Source organism: Oryctolagus cuniculus, chromosome 9 (genome assembly GCF_051225735.1).
Source record: "Oryctolagus cuniculus isolate XC-2025 breed Fujian yellow rabbit chromosome 9, ASM5122573v1, whole genome shotgun sequence".
In the NCBI taxonomy this organism is placed as follows: Eukaryota; Metazoa; Chordata; class Mammalia; order Lagomorpha; family Leporidae; genus Oryctolagus; species Oryctolagus cuniculus.
The window spans coordinates 64,705,477-64,726,083 of record NC_142875.1 but is presented as its reverse complement, the minus strand read 5'-3'; the positions used below and the strand labels follow the sequence as shown (position 1 = coordinate 64,726,083).

The 20,607-nt window shown below is 43.9% G+C and overlaps 1 protein-coding gene across 2 annotated transcripts in view; it reads right to left on the bottom strand.

Moving 5' to 3' along the window:
* Positions 1 to 2,120: 2,120 nt before the first annotated feature.
* The window catches only part of COG3 (component of oligomeric golgi complex 3), a 72,567-nt gene continuing 54,080 nt past the window's right edge, over positions 2,121 to 20,607 (bottom strand). For both annotated transcript variants that reach the window (XM_002712958.6, XM_089304120.1), the window contains exons 18-23: positions 18,498 to 18,586; positions 18,255 to 18,389; positions 11,845 to 11,920; positions 6,844 to 6,971; positions 5,993 to 6,091; positions 2,121 to 4,072 (exon numbers count right to left, since the gene is read on the bottom strand). In XM_002712958.6, coding sequence (XP_002713004.2) covers positions 4,043 to 4,072; positions 5,993 to 6,091; positions 6,844 to 6,971; positions 11,845 to 11,920; positions 18,255 to 18,389; positions 18,498 to 18,586 — 557 coding nt within the window. In that variant the 3' untranslated portion in view covers positions 2,121 to 4,042. The remainder of the gene's footprint in view (positions 4,073 to 5,992; positions 6,092 to 6,843; positions 6,972 to 11,844; positions 11,921 to 18,254; positions 18,390 to 18,497; positions 18,587 to 20,607) is intronic.

Here is a 20,607-nt window from a genome sequence, read left to right as displayed (position 1 = left end):
TGCTCCCCCACATGGGAGATCTGGATGGAGTTCCTGGCTCCTGGCTTCAAGCCTGGCCCTGCTCCAGCTGTTGCAGTCACTTGAAGCGTGAACCAATGGCTGGAAGATCGTTCTCTCTGTCTCTCCCTCTCACTCTTTAAAACAAGTATTAAAAAAAAAAAACAAAAAACAAAAAAAAAAAAAAAAAACCAGGTTTGAGGAATCTTAGCCTTTTTATTTTGAATAAATATTCAGTTTTTGGTTTTTATCATTATATATTACTTAGTGTAGAATATATTCTGTATACTTGGATAAAACCACTTTATTCCATTTAACAATCCATAGATATACTATTTTACTAATTTTTGTATTTAATTTTGCAGGAATTGTATTGCTAGAGGTTTTATTTGCTCAATAGCATTGATCCCAAACTTGCTAAATTTGATACTGAATGAATATAGCAAGTTTTGGATCACTGTTAGTGTGTGCTGTCCTGAAAATCATTTGAAGTCAAAATACCAGATGAAGTAACTCCATTTGTATTCCCAGGAAACAGCATACATACTTCAGGGAAGAACAGATTGCTACTAATTTTGTCATCTGAATCATTCTTAAAGCTTTAGTTATTTATTGTCTGATAAGCACAGAGACAGACAGAATGAGTTCCCAGCTGATGGTTCACTCCCCAAATGCCCACAAAGGTCAAAGGTGGGAACTGGAAATTCAATCAGGTCTCCCACGCAGGTTACAGGAGTTCAACTCCTTGAGCCATCACCACTGCCTTGGAGGGTCTGCTTGAGCAGGAAGCTGAAGTCAGGAGCCAGAAGTGGGTATGCAACTGCAGCACTCTGACTGGGGCATGGCGTCTTAACCAGCGTTTGAACTGTCAGGCCTAACACTCAACCCTTTAAAGTTATTTTCAGGGGCCAGCGTTATGGCGCAGTGGGTTAAGTCGCCAGCTGTAACATCAGCATCCATATCAGAGAATGACTCCTGGCTGCTCTGCTCCTGATTCAGCTCCCTGCCAATGCGCCTGGGAAGGCAGCAGGAGATGGCACAAGCATGTAAGAGACCCGGGTGGAATTCCTAGCTCCTGGCCTCAGCCTGGCCCAGACCTGTATGTTGTGGCCATCTCAGTAATGAACCAGCAAATGGAAGACTTTTCTTTCCGTCTCTCCCTCTGTTACTCTGCCTTTCAAATAAATAAATCTTAAAAAAAAATTATTTTTGTTCTCTTAAAAATACTTAGGTGTTAATGCTAACCAACAAAGATCTCTCTCCCTCTCTCTTGCTCTGCCTTTCAAATAAACAAAATAAAGAAACAAACAAAAAAAACCTAAGAGTGACTGTTGTTTTACTTATAAGGAACGGCACAAGAGAATTTAAAGGTCTGGTGTTGCTAAATCAGGGCAAAAATACAAATTTGTTTTTATTGTTACTAGATATTACATTTTGATGTCATTTTAAGTGATTTAATTGGCAGTTTTGCAAACTAATTAAATACTAAAATGCTTAGGCAATGTCCTTCTACAAAAATTATCTTTCCAAAGGAACTCAATCAGTCCAAGTAAAACCAGGGGAATCTCAGCCAGACTGGGGGGATGAATCAACATCAATATCCCACCGATAGGGTGCGGCATGAGGCTAGCACTGGGGAAAACAGGCAACCAGGACAAGGATCTCTGCATTATTTCTTTTTGTTTGTTTTTTATTTGTAAGTATCTCATAAATACAACATGCACTATGTTTTACAACTCTACAGAAATCTACAGGTTATCTTAATTACAATTTCAAATAAAAATTTTTAAAATTTAGTGTTATTTATTTGGAAGGCAGAGAGAGAGAGAGAGAGAGAAGGAGAGAAAGAGATCTTCCACTTGTTGGTTCACTCCCCAAATGGCTGCAATGGCTGGGGCTGGGCCAGGACAAAGCCTGGAGCCTGGAACTCCATCCGGGTCTCCCACCAGGGAGACAGGGACCCAAGCACTTGGGCCATCTTCCACTGCCTTCAGGGAGCTGAATCGGAAGCAGAGCATAGAATGCTCGGGTCACAAGTAGCAGCTTAACCTGCTGCATCACAACGGCAGCACCAAATTACAACTTTAAAGAATGCACATACATACTGACACATGAAGACAAAGTAGAAAGCAAAAATCTTTATTTTTTAAAAAATTCACATTTATTAAAAACAGCAATTTCTAGCCAAATAATATAAAGCATTTTAAATTATTTGAAAGTATATACACTCTTTGTATAAGTAAATACTTGAAACTGTACAGATTTAAACAAATAGTCATTTAGCAAACAAGTTGGATCACTACTACCTACTCAGCACTTTTTAAGGTGTTTGAGTGTTTCAGAAACTTAAGACCAAAACACAAGAACAAGTGCTGTTAAATACTTTTATATTTAAGAACACACTCTGCTCTGTACATCAAACAAAACCAGCCACAGTACTGTACAATAATCAAACCCACATTTCTTTGGAAAGGTTATTTAAAAATCAAATGTACATATACTACACAAAACTGGTATTTTACAGTTCATTTCATTAAACATGTATTTTAAACAGTAAGTGGAAGTAAATACAATCTTCCTAATTCATTCATTTCATGGCAAAGGATGCATATGGACCCTCTCACCTTATACCTTCCCCAAACGGTTGTAATAAGCTCTATCAAACAACGTCCATCACCAACTTAAACTGAGTTGAGAAACAACTGACCCGTTACAAATGACAGACATCAGGACACTTAAGCCAGCTGCACACTCAAAGCAGCCTGTTTCAAGGCTGAGAAATGCAGCTACCGGCTTGTCTCCTGAGTTACAGGCACCACCTGGTGAGCACTTCCGAGGTTCCTGGCCCTGTCCCAGAGCCCTTGGCAATACCCTCCTCCAGACCAGAGTCTGAGTAACTCAGAATTCTTTTTGAAACAAGAAGCAGCTACACCTGCTGTAACACTGGAGATAAAACCTATCCAATCAGGAAAGGGGTATTTGTAGGAAAATTCCCAGGTGCGCATAATTTATTTTGTGATCCCTGCTAGTGTGTGGCGGTTCTTAGGTGTGGGTAGTGTTTTGTTTGTTACCCCGTGTTTGTTGCTAAAATGCATTCTGGGCTGGAGATCCACGAGGCCGGGACGCAGCACAGCATAGCTCAGCTCAGCTGGACAGACAGGACGTGAAAGCGTTCACTCTGCAAAGCACTACTGAAAATGAGGGCCGCGGACAGCCGTCTGCCAGCCATGTCCTGCGTCCATGAGATTCGCTACTCACCAGCTTTCCTTCTCTGCTTTACGGGCCCAAGGTAAGAACACCGCACTGGTAATTCCCACTCACAAGCACTGACTGGTGTACCATGAAGATCCTCATCAGAGACACTGCACGTGGCTACTGCCTTTGAACACTCTGCATCTAAGCAACTCAGGGGGTACAGCTACTGGGGCCTTAGATGAGGTTCTTGCTTCTGTAACCACCTCATGTCAGACATGGAGAAAGATAACACGCGGAGTTCCCAGGAAAGCAAAACCGTATTCTCGCAAGCAACCAACCTACTCCAAACTAAGCTTCAAAAATGACAGGAGAAACATCACATTAAATAAATAGAGTGTAGAAATAACATTTCTGGAAGTAAAAACGTCCCTGTGGAATGCTCAGTGGTTCAAAGTGGTGCAGTGCTCCATGCGTTAGCAACCTCGGCTCTTCGCAGCTGTCTTTCCGCAAACTTCACTCAGGGTAACCCACTTTCACTGCGCATCTCTCGTGAAGAAACACTTCACTGTGTGCCTGCCATAGCGACCTCTCACTCACACCGCTTGGGACCATTCAAGGGGGCAGTACCACCGCTCGTCAATTAATCTTTGGCATTTGATGTTCTGAAATGGGAAACAGCGATCTTTTACCACTTTGCTTATACTGCATTTGCAGCCGGCACTGAGCAGCACTCCTGTGTGGTCCTCGGGGCTGTTCCCACATCCGAATCCTCAGTGTCCTGCAGGCCGCCAGACTTCTCGGGCCACTCCTCCGGGACAGACCATGGGCAGGCACAGCCCGACTGGCCGGCTTACTTGGAAACCATCAGCAGCAGGTTCAGCTGAAAAGCAAAGTGAAGGGCTGCATCAGCTCAGCTGTGAAACACCATCGGCAGGGAAAGCGCAGAGCCTCACAAACAGCACGAGAGAAAAGGACCAAGAGTACGAGACCAGGCAGCAAGGCTGTAAACCTGGCCCTTGATGCCGGGGGATCCTGGAGGCAGCCACAGGACACAGCAACACGTGGGCCCCGGGGGAAGTTGCTTTCCACCAGCAAATCCGGGCCTTCAAGTCATTTAAGATTCAATGAGGATGCAGGCAAAGCCCACAATACCAATACCAACACTGATGAGTGACAGAGATATATCTATGTAATCAACTGCACCTTTTCCTATGCAGAGAGTATTCTGGGAAGAGCCAAGTGCAAGCTGGACTCTAAATGCAGACGAACGGGCCTGATGAGTGACTTCCAGCTCACACGGGAACTCTACCCACCATATGGGTGACCTCTCCACTCTGCAAGGGAGGGCCTGACCCCCAGAGGCACATGGCCACAGAGATGGCAGATGGAGGGTGGTGGGGAAGACAGGCAAGGAGGCGGCCTGCACTCAGGCCCCGGGGACTTAGAGGTGAAACAGACCTGGCTGTGAACTCCTGTATACAGTACAACTGCTTGGGGAATCAGGTAGATCACCCCAGCCTCTTCTAGAAATGTGTACTATGTTTTTCCTGCCCAAAAACACAAAACCTGAATCTAATCAGGAGGAAAGAGCCATCGGCAAATTGAAATAGTCCACGAAGTAACTGGCCCATCCAAGGTCAGAAAAGGCTGTGGAACAGCTCCAGGTTCAACAAAGTACAGTGACATGACACAGAACAGTAAGGCAGGGGTGGGGCCTGGAACTGGGCCAGGGCAGCCATCTATAGAGGACATTATTGGAACACTGGTAAAATTTCAATATGAACTGTGGACTACATAGTAGCACCAGAGCTAAATTTCCTGTTTTGATAAGTATCGGAGTCCTTTAAGAGAATTTCCTTGTTCCCAGGAAATGTACTCAGCACTCTGGAGTAACGGAGCACAGTGTCGCCCAACTTCCTCTCAAAGGATTTCGGGAAAGGGGAAAGCGATCAAGCAAAAGGGGCAAAGTGTAAGTGAATGAGACAACGGATATATACGAGCTCCTGACACCACTCTTGCATCTTATCTCCAGGTTTGAAATTATAACAAAATAAACCCACAGAATAATTGTACTGCCATATGTTGGAGTTTACGATCCAGCTATTTCACCTCTACTATGCTCAAGAAAACCAGAAAAACGAGACAACTAAGCTGAATGGCCTTCCTTGGATTCCTCACCCCATTTTTTCCTCCCCATGAATAAACGACCTAAGCGCTCTACTCACATCTTCGGTCTCCATTCCTTCCCCTCCCTCTGTCTGTCTGCTCCAGCTAGGCTCTCACCAACTTTAACCACTCTCCCTAAACTCTGCAGACCTTGCCACATACTATGTTTCTAAATGATGCTATACTGAAGACCAGAAATAAAATCATCTCCACAGCCCCAGGCTACACTTAATGCAGCAGGTACAAAATAAAAAATTGCTCACTGAACTGAATAAATGAATGACAATCAACAGAGACTGGGCTCTATATTCAGGTTGGTTTTCTTTATATATAAAATTTAGAAAGAACAGAAAAAACAAACACTTCTATTATCTATTCTAATCTCTAAAATAACTTTCCTTTTGTTCCATCTGAAATTTGGGCCTCTCGTGCATATTTCAAAGAAAATTACTCAGAAAGCTAAATGCCACTATTTGAGCATTTCACAAGTCACTCATCCCGAACACAGCAATTTTCACTAGCAGAAAGGATAAAAGCAACTGAAAATTCTAAAACCATCTACCCCCTGCCCCTAAAATTGGAGACAGCACATTAAAAGTTAAAAAGTCCCAGAGGCCTTCACTCCAGAGCTCACCTGCTCCATAGTAGGGCAGGAAATGATCTGCATGTCTTCGGGGCTGAACTCTTCCTTTAACAGAGCATGGAGCTTCTGGAAGACTTGCTGAACATTATTCTTAGAAAGGAGAAAAGATTGTATCAAATGAGTCACACACACACACACACACAAAACACACAGGTTTAAACATGAAGCACTAAGAATGCTAAATTGTAATATTTGCCAAGAAGAGTGGAGGAAATGTATCTTCCATGAGATTCCCAAAGAGGTATAATTTGCACTTAACATTTCACATGCTAGCACAACCTGATGAAGACTTATCAGACAATACTTCCTAGAAAACGAACCTCTAGCATGCCCTTCCCCCTGGAGAATAATAGGAGTCTTCAGCAGCAATTTCTTACACAAAAGATAATAAAGTTCCCAGACACATAAAACGTACTTTAAAAATCAACCAACCCCTTGGGTGAAGATGTGAGCTCAACACGGAACTGCAAGTTAGGAGTCCTAAATTTCCTCTGACATTAGTCCCTTGGCGGCGACTGCAAGCCATTTATTTCCACTACTCACCAGGAAAATGGGGCACAGTTCCTGAAACGCTACGGCTCAGGTGTTGGGCCGTATGCAGCGTGCGGCCCTGACTTCTTGTTTATTTACTAATTTCTACTCTCAAAGGTAACATAAGAAACGTAAGACAAAGTGAGAATGGGGGGTGGGGGGAAGTTGTGATTAGGTAGACACAGGTCTTTTAAGCCTTGCAAGAACTGCAATGATTATTAATCAATGACTATGGAAAGAAGAAAATGGTACATGAGGCAACACCCCTTGAAGTCACCAGCCAACATTCAATAAATGATCACAATACTCACCCTAACAGGTTTAAACAAGATGAATTCGGTATCTTTATTAGATAGGTACAATGACATACTTCTCAACGTCAAAGGCAACTTTGCTTTTATTGTCTTATAGGCAGTAGCCACAAGGTCACCAACCTTTGCTGGAAAGAAATTAACCTCATCAGTATTACAAGAAAAAGAGAAGAAACATTTCTATTTTAATTCACAGGGGAACGAAAGGAAAGACAAATGGCAAAAGAAAACACTTTTTATTTCCCTAATGAATTTCTTTCATTTTTTTCATTTATCAAGTTTAATCGCAAATATTATGCATCTACTATATACAAAATTTCAATCCCAAAGGCTAAAGCAACAAATAATAACCCTGCCCTACCAGCTTCCCAGCATGCTTCAGGACAGTAACAGGGGGCAGTAATGTGGCCTTTGGAATTTGGAGATAAGAGATAAGGCTTAAAAAAAAAAATACAAAAAGAGGTGCTATTGTGGCATGTGGGCACCTGCAATGCCACCATCTCATATGGGCTCCAATTTGGGTACTGGCTGCTCCACTTCTGATCCAGCTCCCTGCTAATGTGCCTGGGAAAGCCCAAGTCCTTGGGCCCCTGCACCCATGTGGGAGACCCAGAAGAAGCTCCTGGTTCCTGGCATCAAATAAGCCTAGCTCTGGCAGTTGTGGCCATTTGGGGAGTGAACCAGTGGATGGAAGAGATCTCTGTCTCTCTCCCTCTCTCTCTCTGTAACTCTGCCTCTCAAATAATCTTTTAAAAAAATGCTCAAAAAATATACACAAATGAATCTTAAAAAAAAAAAGAGCATATGGCCTATCAAGAACTGAAAATAGGGGGCAGCGCTGTGGCAGAGCGGGTTACGCCATTGTCTGCAGTACTGGCATGCCAGATGAGCATCAGTTCAATTCCCAGCTGCTCTAGCTCCCATCCAACTCTCTTCTATGGCCTGGGAAAGCAGCAGAAGATGGTCTGTGTGCTTGGGCCCCTGCACCCCCATGGGAGACCTGGAAGAAGCTCCTTGCTCCTAGTTTTGCATCAGCCGGGCTCCAGCTGTTGTGGCCATTTGGGGTGTGAACCAGAAGATGGAAGACCTCTCTCTCTCTCTCTTCCTCTCACTCGCTGTAACTCTGCCTTTCAAATAAAATAAATACATTTTTTTTAAAAAAGAACCAAAACGGGCCAGCACGGCGGCGGTGGTGTAGTGGGTAAAGCCAACGCCTGCAGTGCCCACATCACATATGGGTGCTGGTTCGAGTCCCAGCTGCTCCACTTCCCATCCAGCTCTCTGCTAAGACCTGGGCAAGCAGAAGAAAATGGCCCAAGTCCTTGGGCCCCTGCACCCGCGTGGGAGACCCGGAGGAAGCTCCTGGCTCCTGGCTTTGGATTGGCGCAGCTCCAGCTGTTGCAGCCAATTGTGGAGTGAACCAGTGGATGGAAGACCTCTCTCTCTCTGCCTCTCCTTCTCTATGTAACTCTGACTTTGAAATAAATACATAACTCTTTAAAAAAAAAAAAAAAAGAAAACCAAAAATAAATACCCATTTACAGCATTACATGGTTTCCGGCGCCGCGGCTCACTAGGCTAATCCTCCGCCTAGCAGCGCCGGCACACCGGGTTCTAGTCCCGGTCGGGGCGCCGGATTCTGTCCCGGTTGCCCCTCTTCCAGGCCAGCTCTCTGCTGTGGCCCGCAAGTGCAGTGGAGGATGGCCCAAGTCCTTGGGCCCTGCACCCCATGGGAGACCAGGAGAAGCACCTGGCTCCTGCCATCGGATCAGCGCAATGCGCTAGCTGGTGGCCATTGGAGGGTGAACCAACGGCAAAGGAAGACCTTTCTCTCTCTCACTGTCCACTCAGAAGGAAGGAAGGAAGGAAGGAAGGAAGGAAGGAAGGAAGGAAGGAAGGAAGGAAGGAAGGAAGGAAGGAAGGAAGGAATCACGAGGCTACTACACAGCAAGGAGACAGCTGGATGCGCTGGTACACCAAGGGCAAGAGGCACAGTTTAGTCTCATTTGGGCAACATTTTTTTTAAGTCCATACGCGCTGGTAGGTACATAATCCATTTGGAGAAAGAAACTGAGATAGGGCTATTTTAGAGGTTTAGAGTGGAATTACTTTTTTTTTTTTTTTTTTGGACAGGCAGAGTGGACAGTGAGAGAGAGAGACAGAGAGAAAGGTCTTCCTTTGCCGTTGGTTCACCCTCCAATGGCCGCCACGGCCGGCGCACTGCAGCTGTCGCACCACGCTGATCCGATGGCAGGAGCCAGGAGCCAGGTGCTTTTCCTGGTCTCCCATGGGGTGCAGGGCCCAAGCACCTGGGCCATCCTCCACTGCACTCCCGGGCCACAGCAGAGAGCTGGCCTGGAAGAGGGGCAACCGGGACAGAATCTGGCGCCCCAACGGGGACTAGAACCCGGTGTGCCCGCGCCGCTAGGCGGAGGATTAGCCTAGTGAGCCGCGGCGCCGGTCCGGAATTACTTTTCATTTTACACCTTTTCACAGTTCAAATTTTATACCACATAGAAAAAAGTTTTCAATGGAGGGTGGGTTGTGGTGAGGCAGGGGGAGAAAGTGCAGCGTACTCAAGAACAAGCAATGCAGGAACTGCTGCTGCTTCTGCACACACACGAAAGCCCCTGAAGACACCTGCTTCCACACACTCTGGTTCTATCATCACCAAGGCTGCAGGCATCACTAAACCGGTGTCCAGTGCCCTTGTCAACCAGAAAGTGGGTACACAGGCTAGCAGAATAAAGTGTCTTCTGATTCCAAAACCAAGAAGTTCCCAGAGGAAATGAACACATCGGCTTTTCAATTCAGAACCCACCCTCCTGTGAGCTGAGCATGAGATGGCCCCTGCGCAGAGACCCAGCCTGCAGGAAGCAGCAACTCTCGGTTTCTGCAGTCAAGGGGCCCAGACTGTCCTTAACACGCCCACCCCAAGATGCCCCTAAATCTCTCTTTGGCCTAGAAGTATGGGCTGTGTGCATTACAAATCATGAAAAATCCACTCCATGCTTTTTCGGTGGCAAAATGGGACGTAAGAAAGACACAAGCAACAAGATAAACCAAATGAATACCACTATTTCACTAAGATGTCCTCACTCAGAAAGAAACAAAACAGGTTAAATGCCAAACCAGCAAACCCTTTCAATTTGTCCTTTGTCAGTTTCCTTGATCCACCCCGGCTTTGCTAATGACAATAGTGGTAATACTTAAGAGTGCAACAGATTTAATTCTATGAATTCTATTAGGATTCCACTTGAGAAAATGACAAGCCCCTATTTTGAGAGAAAGAATCTTTCCAAAGGGAAAAGAACAGTGCATTAATTATGCATCAAGACCCTGGGCTTAGCTGTACTAAACACGCCTATGCCTATATGCTGGTATCTACCTGTTTTAAGAAAGATTTATTACACCCAGTGTTCTGTGTACATAAATGTTCAAAATAAAAACCAGTTCCTATTTCTAAATACGCTCTATAAGCGACTGAAAGCTCAAGCCAAAGGCTGCAATCAATCCAAACCCCACGAGGATTCCTTCCAGAGTCATGCTGAGCTAGATCCTGGAAAGTGCTTCCTGGCTGGCAGCAACCAGGATTAGGTGGCGAGCCTGTTCACAAATGCCGATCAGAACGTCCAGTGTCGCCAATAAAAGAAGCCAATTCTTGCTCATTTCATCAAGTGGGCTCTGAGTTTTAGTAAAGATGTCAAAGATTTCCATCTCATACACAAATACAAACGTTCAAAGTGACAAAGCGTGCGGAACACGCCCTGTCTTCCACCACCGTAAACAAATGCCCTGAAGCATATCACAAAGTTTACCTGCAAGACCTAGCGATGGCAAACCTGTACTGGCAACCTCAGGGTTCACAGAGGAACCTTTCAAACAAAATCCTGTCTTCCTTTCAAAAACAACTGATAACTCTCTACATGCACAAATTTCCTTTGAAGATGCACAGTACTCTTTTTAACTCTTGGTTCAACTTCAAATTAATTTGAGGCATTAACATATGAAGATTTTGGAGGTTTAGAGTGGCTTCAATAATTTTCTCCAAAGGAAATGAATACCTGGCAGACATAACATTCTTTCAATATGGAACACCAATTGCACTCAACAGTTGATTCCACATTAGGTGCCTACAGACAGCCAATTTTTCATGGATGCAAACCCAGAATTATTCTTTGGATCTCTCACTATGTGCAAAAAGCTGCCCTCCAACTTGAACACAGCTTAACATAATTAGAACACTGATTCTTTCACCATTTTGTCCTTTTTAGTTTCAAAGGTTCTCTACCACAACATGGGCCAGGGGATGGCCAGAAATACCAGTTTAACAAAATAACTTATTCTGGTTTAATGCAACTTAAAATGCCACAAAATATTTCAAAAATAGCCCACAAATGTATAATACTAATGGCCAAAAAAAAAAAAAATCCCTCTAGCACACAAAACAATTTACATTTCGTAAAGAGTAAGACTGGGAACATCTCAAATATATCTGCCAATCAGACGACAATGGTGCCTGCCAGCTCCCAACAGACACCTTAATTTTCATAATTCTTTTTTCGAATACCCTAAAACGTCAACAGAGGATGTAACTCGGATACAATGTGGAACAAAATAGTGGCCCAACATTTCTTCACATATTTGAAAACAGGTATGCTCTCTCCATAATTTCATCCTATCAAATACAGTATTTTCATCAAAGCTCTACTACAATGAGGGGCAAGGGTACAGAAGACTCAAAGGGTTTCCATCTAAGTCACATTTTAGTGTCAACTGGTCAAAATGTTTTAAACTCTTCCATCTTTGGAATGCTTGCTGAAATGCAAGCAGTACTAACCAATTAAGACCTGTCAGCTCCAAACTGAATCTTGCATTATCTCACATGGTAGGACCCCAAAGTGAGTATAAAACCAACTCCAAGCTGTGACAGCAAGGACTGTATACATGCAAATTAATATGACCCTAAAAAAGAAATCCAAGACAGTAAAATCCAAATACCTGGTTGTGCCCAAGGCTGCTGTGAGAGAGTATACTTGGGGCCTCCCTGGCTGGCCATTGTTTTTAATGCTGAGACCTAGTAGAGGAAACAAAAAGAAGAAGAAGTTTCATTTCACTGATGACAAATTAAACCTGTATTGTTCTCAAAGGACACACATCAGCATTAAAACTTATTAAAAACATAATGGTAATCAAATGTGCAATCCTAACAAAAATGCACTGAATCTCTTAATCCTTTACAGCCAATACAATTTTTTAGCAAAACCTCTTTTGAGATTTCGATGTATATGCTATCTTACAAAAAACCAGACCACAGTCCTAAGGCATTCAGCTTGAAACATTTCAAGGCAAGAAAGAAAAAAAAAGCTCTGGAGAATAGCCAACACAAAGCAGGTCTCTCTTAAGTGAACTGCTATATTAATACTAAACTTTTATTGTATGTTGTTAGAAAAATGTCACCGTGGCAGGACAAAATCTCCTTTACACACTGAAAAGATCTTTTTTTCTTATCATGATAGGCAGAAAGAATATCATTAAAACAAATAAGACTTTCAAATGCCACCAAAAGGCACACTTGGCCAGCCAAGTGCTACAGACGAGACTAGCTGTCCATCTTCTACTCATCTCTTTTTCTTTTCTTTTCTTTTTTTTTTTTTGACAGGCAGAGTGGACAGTGAGAGAGAGACAGAGAGAAAGGTCTTCCTTTGCCGTTGGTTCACCCTCCAATGGCCGCCGTGGCAGGCGCATTGCACTGATCCAAAGCCAGGAGCCAGGTGCTTCTTCCTGGTCTCCCACGCGGGTGCAGGGCCCAAGTACTTGGGCCATCCTCCACTGCACTCCCGGGCCATAGCAGAGAGCTGGCCTGGAAGAGGGGCAACCAGGACAGAATCTGGCGCCCCAACGGGGACTAGAACCCAGTGTGCCGGTGCCGCAAGGTGGAAGATTAGCCTATTGAGCCACGGCGCCGGCCTACTCATCTCTTTTTCATTCCTTAGCAGCAATAAACAGAAGCAAACCCCAAAAGTACACGAGTGTTTAGTTTAACAGTTAAGATGCCTGCTTCCCATATCAGAGAGCCTGGGTTCAATTTCTGGCTCTGGCTTCTGATTCCAGCTTCCTGCTAATGCAGCCCACAAGAGGTAGCAGTGTTGCTCAAATGTTTGGGGATCTGCCACCCACATGGGAGAGCTGGATGGAGTTTTAGGTTCCCACCTCCCATCTGAGCCAGCCCCAGTTGTTTTCAGGCAGTTGGGGAGTGAACCAGGAAATGGAAATCTCTGTCTCTTGCTCTCTCAAATAAATAAATACTTAAAAAAAAAAAAAAAAGTACAGTTAGCTGCTTGGACAAGACTATTCCTAAAATAGCAAATTGTGTAAGGGGGTAGCTGGGGAGAGTGAGCACTACATAAAACTTTTTTTTTTAAACAATGGTCATGTCCCAAAGGATCAACGTCAGGGCCTTGGCCTCACTGGAAAGTCTCATTAGAAAAACTTGCACACCAACTCTTTCGATTTCCAATAACAAGGGCCACACATATATTTAGACAGATGGGCAGAGACAGGTGCAATGTTAGCTCAGATCTCTGCAGCCTTCTTTCATTTCTACTTGATTTCTACTTTCTGTATCTATCAGGGGACTACTCATGCTGTCCACATGAGTAAAATCACCCCTTTCCTCCTCCCAATTTCTGTCCATGTCTTTATTTTTTATTGTGGGGAGATGTAGCTTTCACAAACAAACTCATGAGTATCAATTAATTAGACAATGTTAAAAGAAAATCACATTCACTCTTGAGAGTATATTACCCAAAATGTTTCCCAATATAAAAATACAAATATATTCAGGTGTCCATACTTATTAAATGGGAACACAATGTTCCGTAATGTTTTCCCCACATAAATCTGTAGGCTTAACAGCTTTTATTATTTAATAATAATGTCTGCCTAACCATTCCCCTTGTTCCAGAATGTAGCCAATTTCATAATGACATATATTTAGGCTATTTACAATGACTTTAATATTAAAAACAAATACAGACTTGCATATTTCTCTCTTTTCTATTTTTCTTCAGAAGTTTTCCCCAGTTAGCTCCATCTTTGTTAAAATCTGGTGATGAACAAAGACCAACTGTCTGATAAAGACACTGCTGAATATATATCAACATTTACATATTTTTCTAACTTGATTTCCCACTAGGTTATAACTCCTTGAGAGCAGGAATTAAGGTTATAGATCCAATTCTACTATATGCACTACATCAGGAAAGTTTAGAGTATTACTGAAGAAATCAACACTTCAGAGGAAATATTAAAAATACACTTGCAATATTTTATCAAATTGCTTCAAAGAAAATGAGTGTTTTCTACATGAGGTGGATTCTTCAGTGTGAACAGGTCCCACCAGAAGGAAACTCTTTTAGCTGAGCTATAAACCTGAAATTATACTTCCTTTAAAATGCCTCAGGGTTTGCACTACAGCAAAATGTTCGTATCTGTCCTAGTTTACTATAGAACAACATTTCGGCAGCACTCCACGATTACAAAGTACTTCGACACACATGATCCTCCTTGGTCCCCAGCATAACCCTCGGTAGGAAGGGCAGATGCTGTAGCCATCTCCGCCATGGAGGTCAGAAAACCAAGGCCTGGAGAAGAGGACTTGCCAGCAGTTTAGTAAGGAGGATGCAGAAGGGGTCCGGGTCCAGCTTTCCTGATCCCAAATTTACACGCTTTCCACTACACCCACCACCTTCCTAAGTCTCACTGAGTTTGTTTCATGCAATAGCCAGTATGATGGAATTCTAGAACAGTAAAAATAGATCATGTTTTTGAGGTTTTTTTTTTTTTTTAAGAATTATTTATTTATTTGAAAGTCAGAGTTACAAACAGGCAGAGGCAGAGAAAGGTTTTCCATCTGATAGTTCATTCCCCAAATGGCTGCAACAGCCAGGGCTGGACCAATCCAGAGCCAGGAGCCAGGAACCTCCACACAGGTGCAGGGGCCCAAGGACTTGGGCCATCTTCTACTCTTTTCCCAGGCCATAGCAGAGAGCTGGATTGGAAGTGGAGTGGCCGGGTCTCGAACTGGCGCCCATGTGGGATGCCGGCACTGAGGCAGCGGCTTTACCCACTACACCACAGTGCCAGCCCCAAGCATGTTTTTGAAGGTAGAAAATAATCTGACCCAGGGGCCAGCAAGCAGGACAAGCCACACCTTGTCACACAGGCATTCCGTACTGAAGCACTGGTTCTAGTTCCCACTGCTGCTCCACTTCTGATCCAGGTCCCTGCTAAAGCACCTAGGAAAGTAGGGGAAGATGGCCCAAGTACCTGAGCCTTTGCCACCTTTGTGGGAGACCTGGATGGAGCTCCAAGATCCTGGCTTCAGCCTGGCCCAGCCCTAGCCATTGCAGCCATTTGGGGAATGAACCAGTAAATGGAAGAACTCTCTTTCTGCCTCTCCTCTCTCTCTCACTCTGCTTTTCAAATACATAAAATAATTTTTTTTTTAAAAGAAACGAATCTAATCCAAATACTTTCATCTATACCTCTACTCACAACACTTAGAACAGTGCTGCACTCCTTTGAGTCATTTAAATCTCAGAAAAGGTTATTTTTCCAAGAACAGGAAACAAGGCACAAGAGCACATATTTTTAGTACTTATTTTATCTTCCTCAGGGAAGACTGCTAATTATACCAAGAATTAGGAAGGAAACAGACAAATGAAGAAGATGTAGAAAGGTTTATCTCATCATATACTTTTGGCCAATCTACAAAACTTTAAGTTTCTTGATCTGTGGAATAAAGAGGCTTCCCTTACTGAAGGTACCGGGGACACAGCGAGAATTCATGAGAGTGGAACATCCCAACAGGGGAAGCCCCGAGCGGAGGAGAACGGCATAAACAGAATGGCCAAGGTCACCAAAGGTCTGAGGGCTCAAAAGTATGTCAGATAACCTAAAAATGTTCTCTTCACACTTACACAGTTTGTTTTACTACGTCAACCTACATAAGGATCAGTCAAAATGTAGAGGCTGAGGACAGTTTGTTGATACCCACAGGGTAAATACTGCAAACATCCACATGAAGGATGAGATACTGTTTTCTTTCTGTACCAGTTATCAAAGTACAAGCAGGACTTACAAAACGTTAAGTGAATAAAACAATGAGATTCTGCACTTGCAGGTGGAAGTGTAGAGGTGTACCTTTAAAGAAAAGTATTTAAAGTTTTATTAAAGTTCTTATTCTATGATTCAGAATGCTAGGAATAGTCACCATATAAAAAATGCAAGATATCTGATTCACAAATTCTAAGCTACAATGCCTTAAGTGATTATTATGTGAACTCTAGGGCTTATATTTCTGTGTTTATGTCTGTCTCTGACTCACTCCATGCCAATGGGAGAGAAAGGGACATGAATTTGGAATATGACAACAGGGATATTCAGTGCTGTAGACTGCAGCACTAAATATTGGCTACGCACTAAATGTTAGCTGTCCATGAAATACTGTACTAGACACTGAGGGAGCAGCAGCGAGGGCCCAGAGATGAAAGAGGAAAAGCGCTGAAGCTGGTGCTAGGGTTTGGCAAGTAAACTACTGCCTGCAACAACGGCACCCCTTATGGGTACTGGTTAGAGTCCTGGCTGCTCTACTTCCCATCGAGCACTCCGCTAATGCACCTGGGAAAGCAGCAGAAGCTGGCCCAAGGGATTGGGCCTCTGCACCCACATGGGAGATCCAGATGAAGTTCCTGGCTCCTGACTTCATCCTGTCCCAGCCCCAGTCTTTGTGGCCATGTGAGGAGTGAATATGAGAGGATGGAAGATGGATCTCCCTTTTCTCTCTCTATAACCCTGCCTTTCAAATAAATAAAATAAATCATTTTTAAAAAGCACAAAACATTTCTACTACTCTTCCTTTTAAATTTTTGTGGTGGTAAAAACAAAGACATATTCCAACTACGTGGTAGGAATGAACTGAAATCCACTAAACAAGTAATATAAATCAGTGATAAACAAGAGTGATGTGTTCGAACATTTCTTTCTTTGCTCTTTTGGCCTTTTTAGACAGGCAGAGTGGACAGTGAGAGAGAGAGACAGAGAGAAAGGTCTTCCTTTGCCGTTGGTTCACCCTCCAATGGCCGCCGCGGCCGGCATGCTGCGGCCGGTGCACCGCGCTGATCCAATGGCAGGAGCCAGGTACTTATCCTGGTCTCCCGTGGGGTGCAGGGCCCAAGGACTTGGGCCATCCTCCACTGCACTCCTGAGCCATAGCAGAGAGCTGGCCTGGAAGAGGGGCAACCGGGACAGAATCCGGCACCCCGACCAGGACTAGAACCCAGTGTGCCGGCGCCGCAAAGCGCTTTTTATTATTTTTAATATCTTCAGGCCTATCAGTGCTGGCAGACACAGTGCAAGGTGCTAATGAACAGTCTGCCTGGCCAACTCTTGGTGTGTCATATACCCATCTTGTCTGCCCAGTTAAGAAGCAGTGATCTATGGTGTAGAACATTAAGCCTCCGCCTGCAGTGCTAGCATAACATATGGGCTCTGGTTCACATTCTGGCTGCTCCACTTCCAATCTAGCTCCCTGCTAATGCACCTGGGAAAGCAGTGGAAGATGGCCCAAGTCCTTGGGCCACTGCACCCACATGGGAGATCTAGAAGATGCTTCTAGCTCCTGGCTTCGGCCTGGCCCAGTGCTGGCCGTTGTGGCTATTTGGGGAACAAAACAGCAGATGGAAGATATCTCTCCGTCTCTCCCTCTCTCTGTGTAACCTCGACTTTCAAATAAATACATACATATTTATATACATAATTTATATAAATAAATAAATAAATTATGTATATAAATATGTATGTATTTATTTGAAACATTTATTTATGTTGTTAAAATACAGTAATATTTTATTCTTTTTATGATATTCCTTAACGCAAGTCTGAGATAGATAGTAGACAAGTCTGAGATAGACAATAGAGGCTCAATAAATGAAAGTTAATTTCAAGACTTTCTAAACATCTTTAAGTCCTTAATGAGACATTTTAAAATTAAGCTGAGCCAGCGCTGTGGCTCATTAGGCTAATCCTCTGCCTGCATGCCGGCACCCTGGGTTCTAGTCCCGGTTGCTCCTATTCCAGGCCAGCTCTCTGCTGTGGCATGGGAAGGTAGTGAGAAGGTAGTTTAGCCATATTTGCACTCTCCCTCTTAAAACAAAAATTCTGCATGCATATCTAAAAGTCTGTGGCCACAATGCTTCCATATCAGGAAACATGGCGAGTCCCTAAACAGAGACATTAGGATTCAGTCTTACTTCTCTTTATGCCAGAGAGTTCACAATAGGTTAAATCAAAAGGAAATCTGGGGAAAATGCAAAATGACTTTACCAACTAGGCACCAGTGTCTATACCTTTGTCATGAACTCCTCCAGCTGCTCTACAAACAGCTTGGTCTGCTGCTGAATAAACTGCTCACAGGCCGACTTCAGATGGCGGTCTACGTCTTTTTTAGAGTCAAGGTAATGTTCTCTTATCTCGGGAGTACCCTGAAAAAGAAGATGACAGTCTCCCCTGTTTCCATGTGCCCAGAAATTACCAGACATGTAAAGAATGTCATTTAAAGTCCACCACCAATGAAACAGATTCCTTCTCACCTCCAACAAGAACTCTATCAAGGCATTGTTGCTGTTCAGCCTAAAAAATCTTGGTACCGTCATGGGGTTCAGGATTTTAAATGCTGCATCTGTGAAACAAAATTACTCATCCAGTGAACATGCACAGAGTTAACAGGAGAAGCCATGTGTAACACATACCAGTTCTCTACCAGCACAAAGCAAAAGGCCATCTTGCCCTCACCAATCACCTCCACAAATGCCAGACGGTGAGACAGAGTACCAATGACGGCTACAACAGCCACACTGAATTATTTTCTACAAGTCAGAATTACAAAATGACTATTAATCACTCATTTACAGAAAAAAAAAGCTAAATAGTAATCAACACCCTAAAATTTCCCTGCTTTATTTTTAAGGTGTTTAGTAGGCTTTGAAAAAAAAAAAAAAACATTCGCATACTCACCCAGCTTCTTTGTTAAGATCCTGGCTGGCACAGAAATTTATTCATTTGAAGCAGAGTGAATAAATGAATGTGTCAGCCAGGAAGAAAACACCAAAAGGACATATTTACCCCTTAACCTCCAGACTAACTAGAATCTAGGCAAAGTACTGAGGTCTCATTGATGTTCAAATGCAATAAGATATAACGTTAGTCATGAGAGGTTAGAGGCTTAAAAGTAAAAACAGCAAGTATTATTAAGTAACAGTAAGAAAAGACCACTTCATTGTTTTCCTTTGTCTCACCGGAGATAGCAGCAAAGCATGAAATTCTTCCAGCCCTGGTTTTGCAAGCACACATCGCAGTAACACTTCCTGCCTTGATCCTGGTCTTAATGAAAAAGAATCTCTCTCTATCAGATTATATATTCACGGTACAGCTTTTGTAAATGGCTCTTTGTGTCTACTGTCTTTCTATAAGAAACCTGAGAGACTCTGTAATAAACAGAATTAGATCACCATATGGTACGGTTACATATGCCTTAACATATCTGAAGAAAAACATAATTTAAACCAAATTTTGTTCAAATCTTAGGATGTTTCACTTTCTAACACCTCACTGCATCTACATGAGAATCAAGCAGCGGCAAATTATTGGCAAGGAAAAAATGAAAGGAAGTAAAATGGCGCCAGTGTTGTGGTACAACAGCTTGAGCCACCATCTGATGATGCCAACATCCCATACAAGCACCAACTCAAGTCCCAGCTGCTCCACCTCCGATCCAGCTCCCTGCTAATCTGCCTGGGAGAGCAGCAGACGACGGTGTCGCTCCCCCTCTTCGTGGAGGAACGACACAGGACCCTGCGCTGTTCTTTCGTCTGCTCGGCCCTCCCCGGGTTTGCTGCTAGTCCTTCCCGGGTTGGCTACTATCCCTTCCACCTCCGTGGAAGGGCAGTTCCCCCTGGCCACATTCCCCACTTCCGCAGGGGAGCGGCACACCGCCGGCCGGCTTTCTCGGGGGCTGCACGGGTTCCCTTAGATGTTCCCCATAGATGTTCCTGGTGCATGCCGTCTCTCTCCTCCTTTATAGTCCTCCCCCGCCAATCCCAACTCGGCTGCCCACACGCCGAGTACGCTGCTCTCCAATCAGGAGCAAGTCCTACAGTTAATTGGTTGAACTGGAGGCAGCTGTGCGGAAGCTGTTTACTTCTCTCCCAGCGCCATATTGTGGGAGAGCAGATGCATAGAATAAGTCTTAATTCCAGTAACTTAGTCTAGTCCGGTTGCTCCCCACAGATCCCCCTTTCTTTTTATTTTTTGGCGTTGATACGCGCCTGTCTTCGGTGTCCCGCGGCACACACTCTGCTCTACTTGCTAGAGTTGCCACAGGCTCTTACAAGTCCTATCCATCAGGCAAACCGAATCCGGGTCCTCTCTTCGCCATGTTGTGAGGAGGTTTTTAGGCACTGATGCATGCCTGTGTTCGGTGCCCTGCAGCGCATGCTCTACTCTGCTAGAACTGCCTGCAGGTGCTTACAAAACCTATCAGGCAAACCGAATCCAAGCCTTCTCATTGCCTTATTGTGGGGGAGACTTATTGGTGTTGGTTCGTGCCTATCTTCGGTGACCTGCAGCTCATACTCTGGTCGAGCTGCTTGCTGGCGCTTACCGCCTTAATTAGGCAGACCGAATCCAAGCTTTCTCATTGTT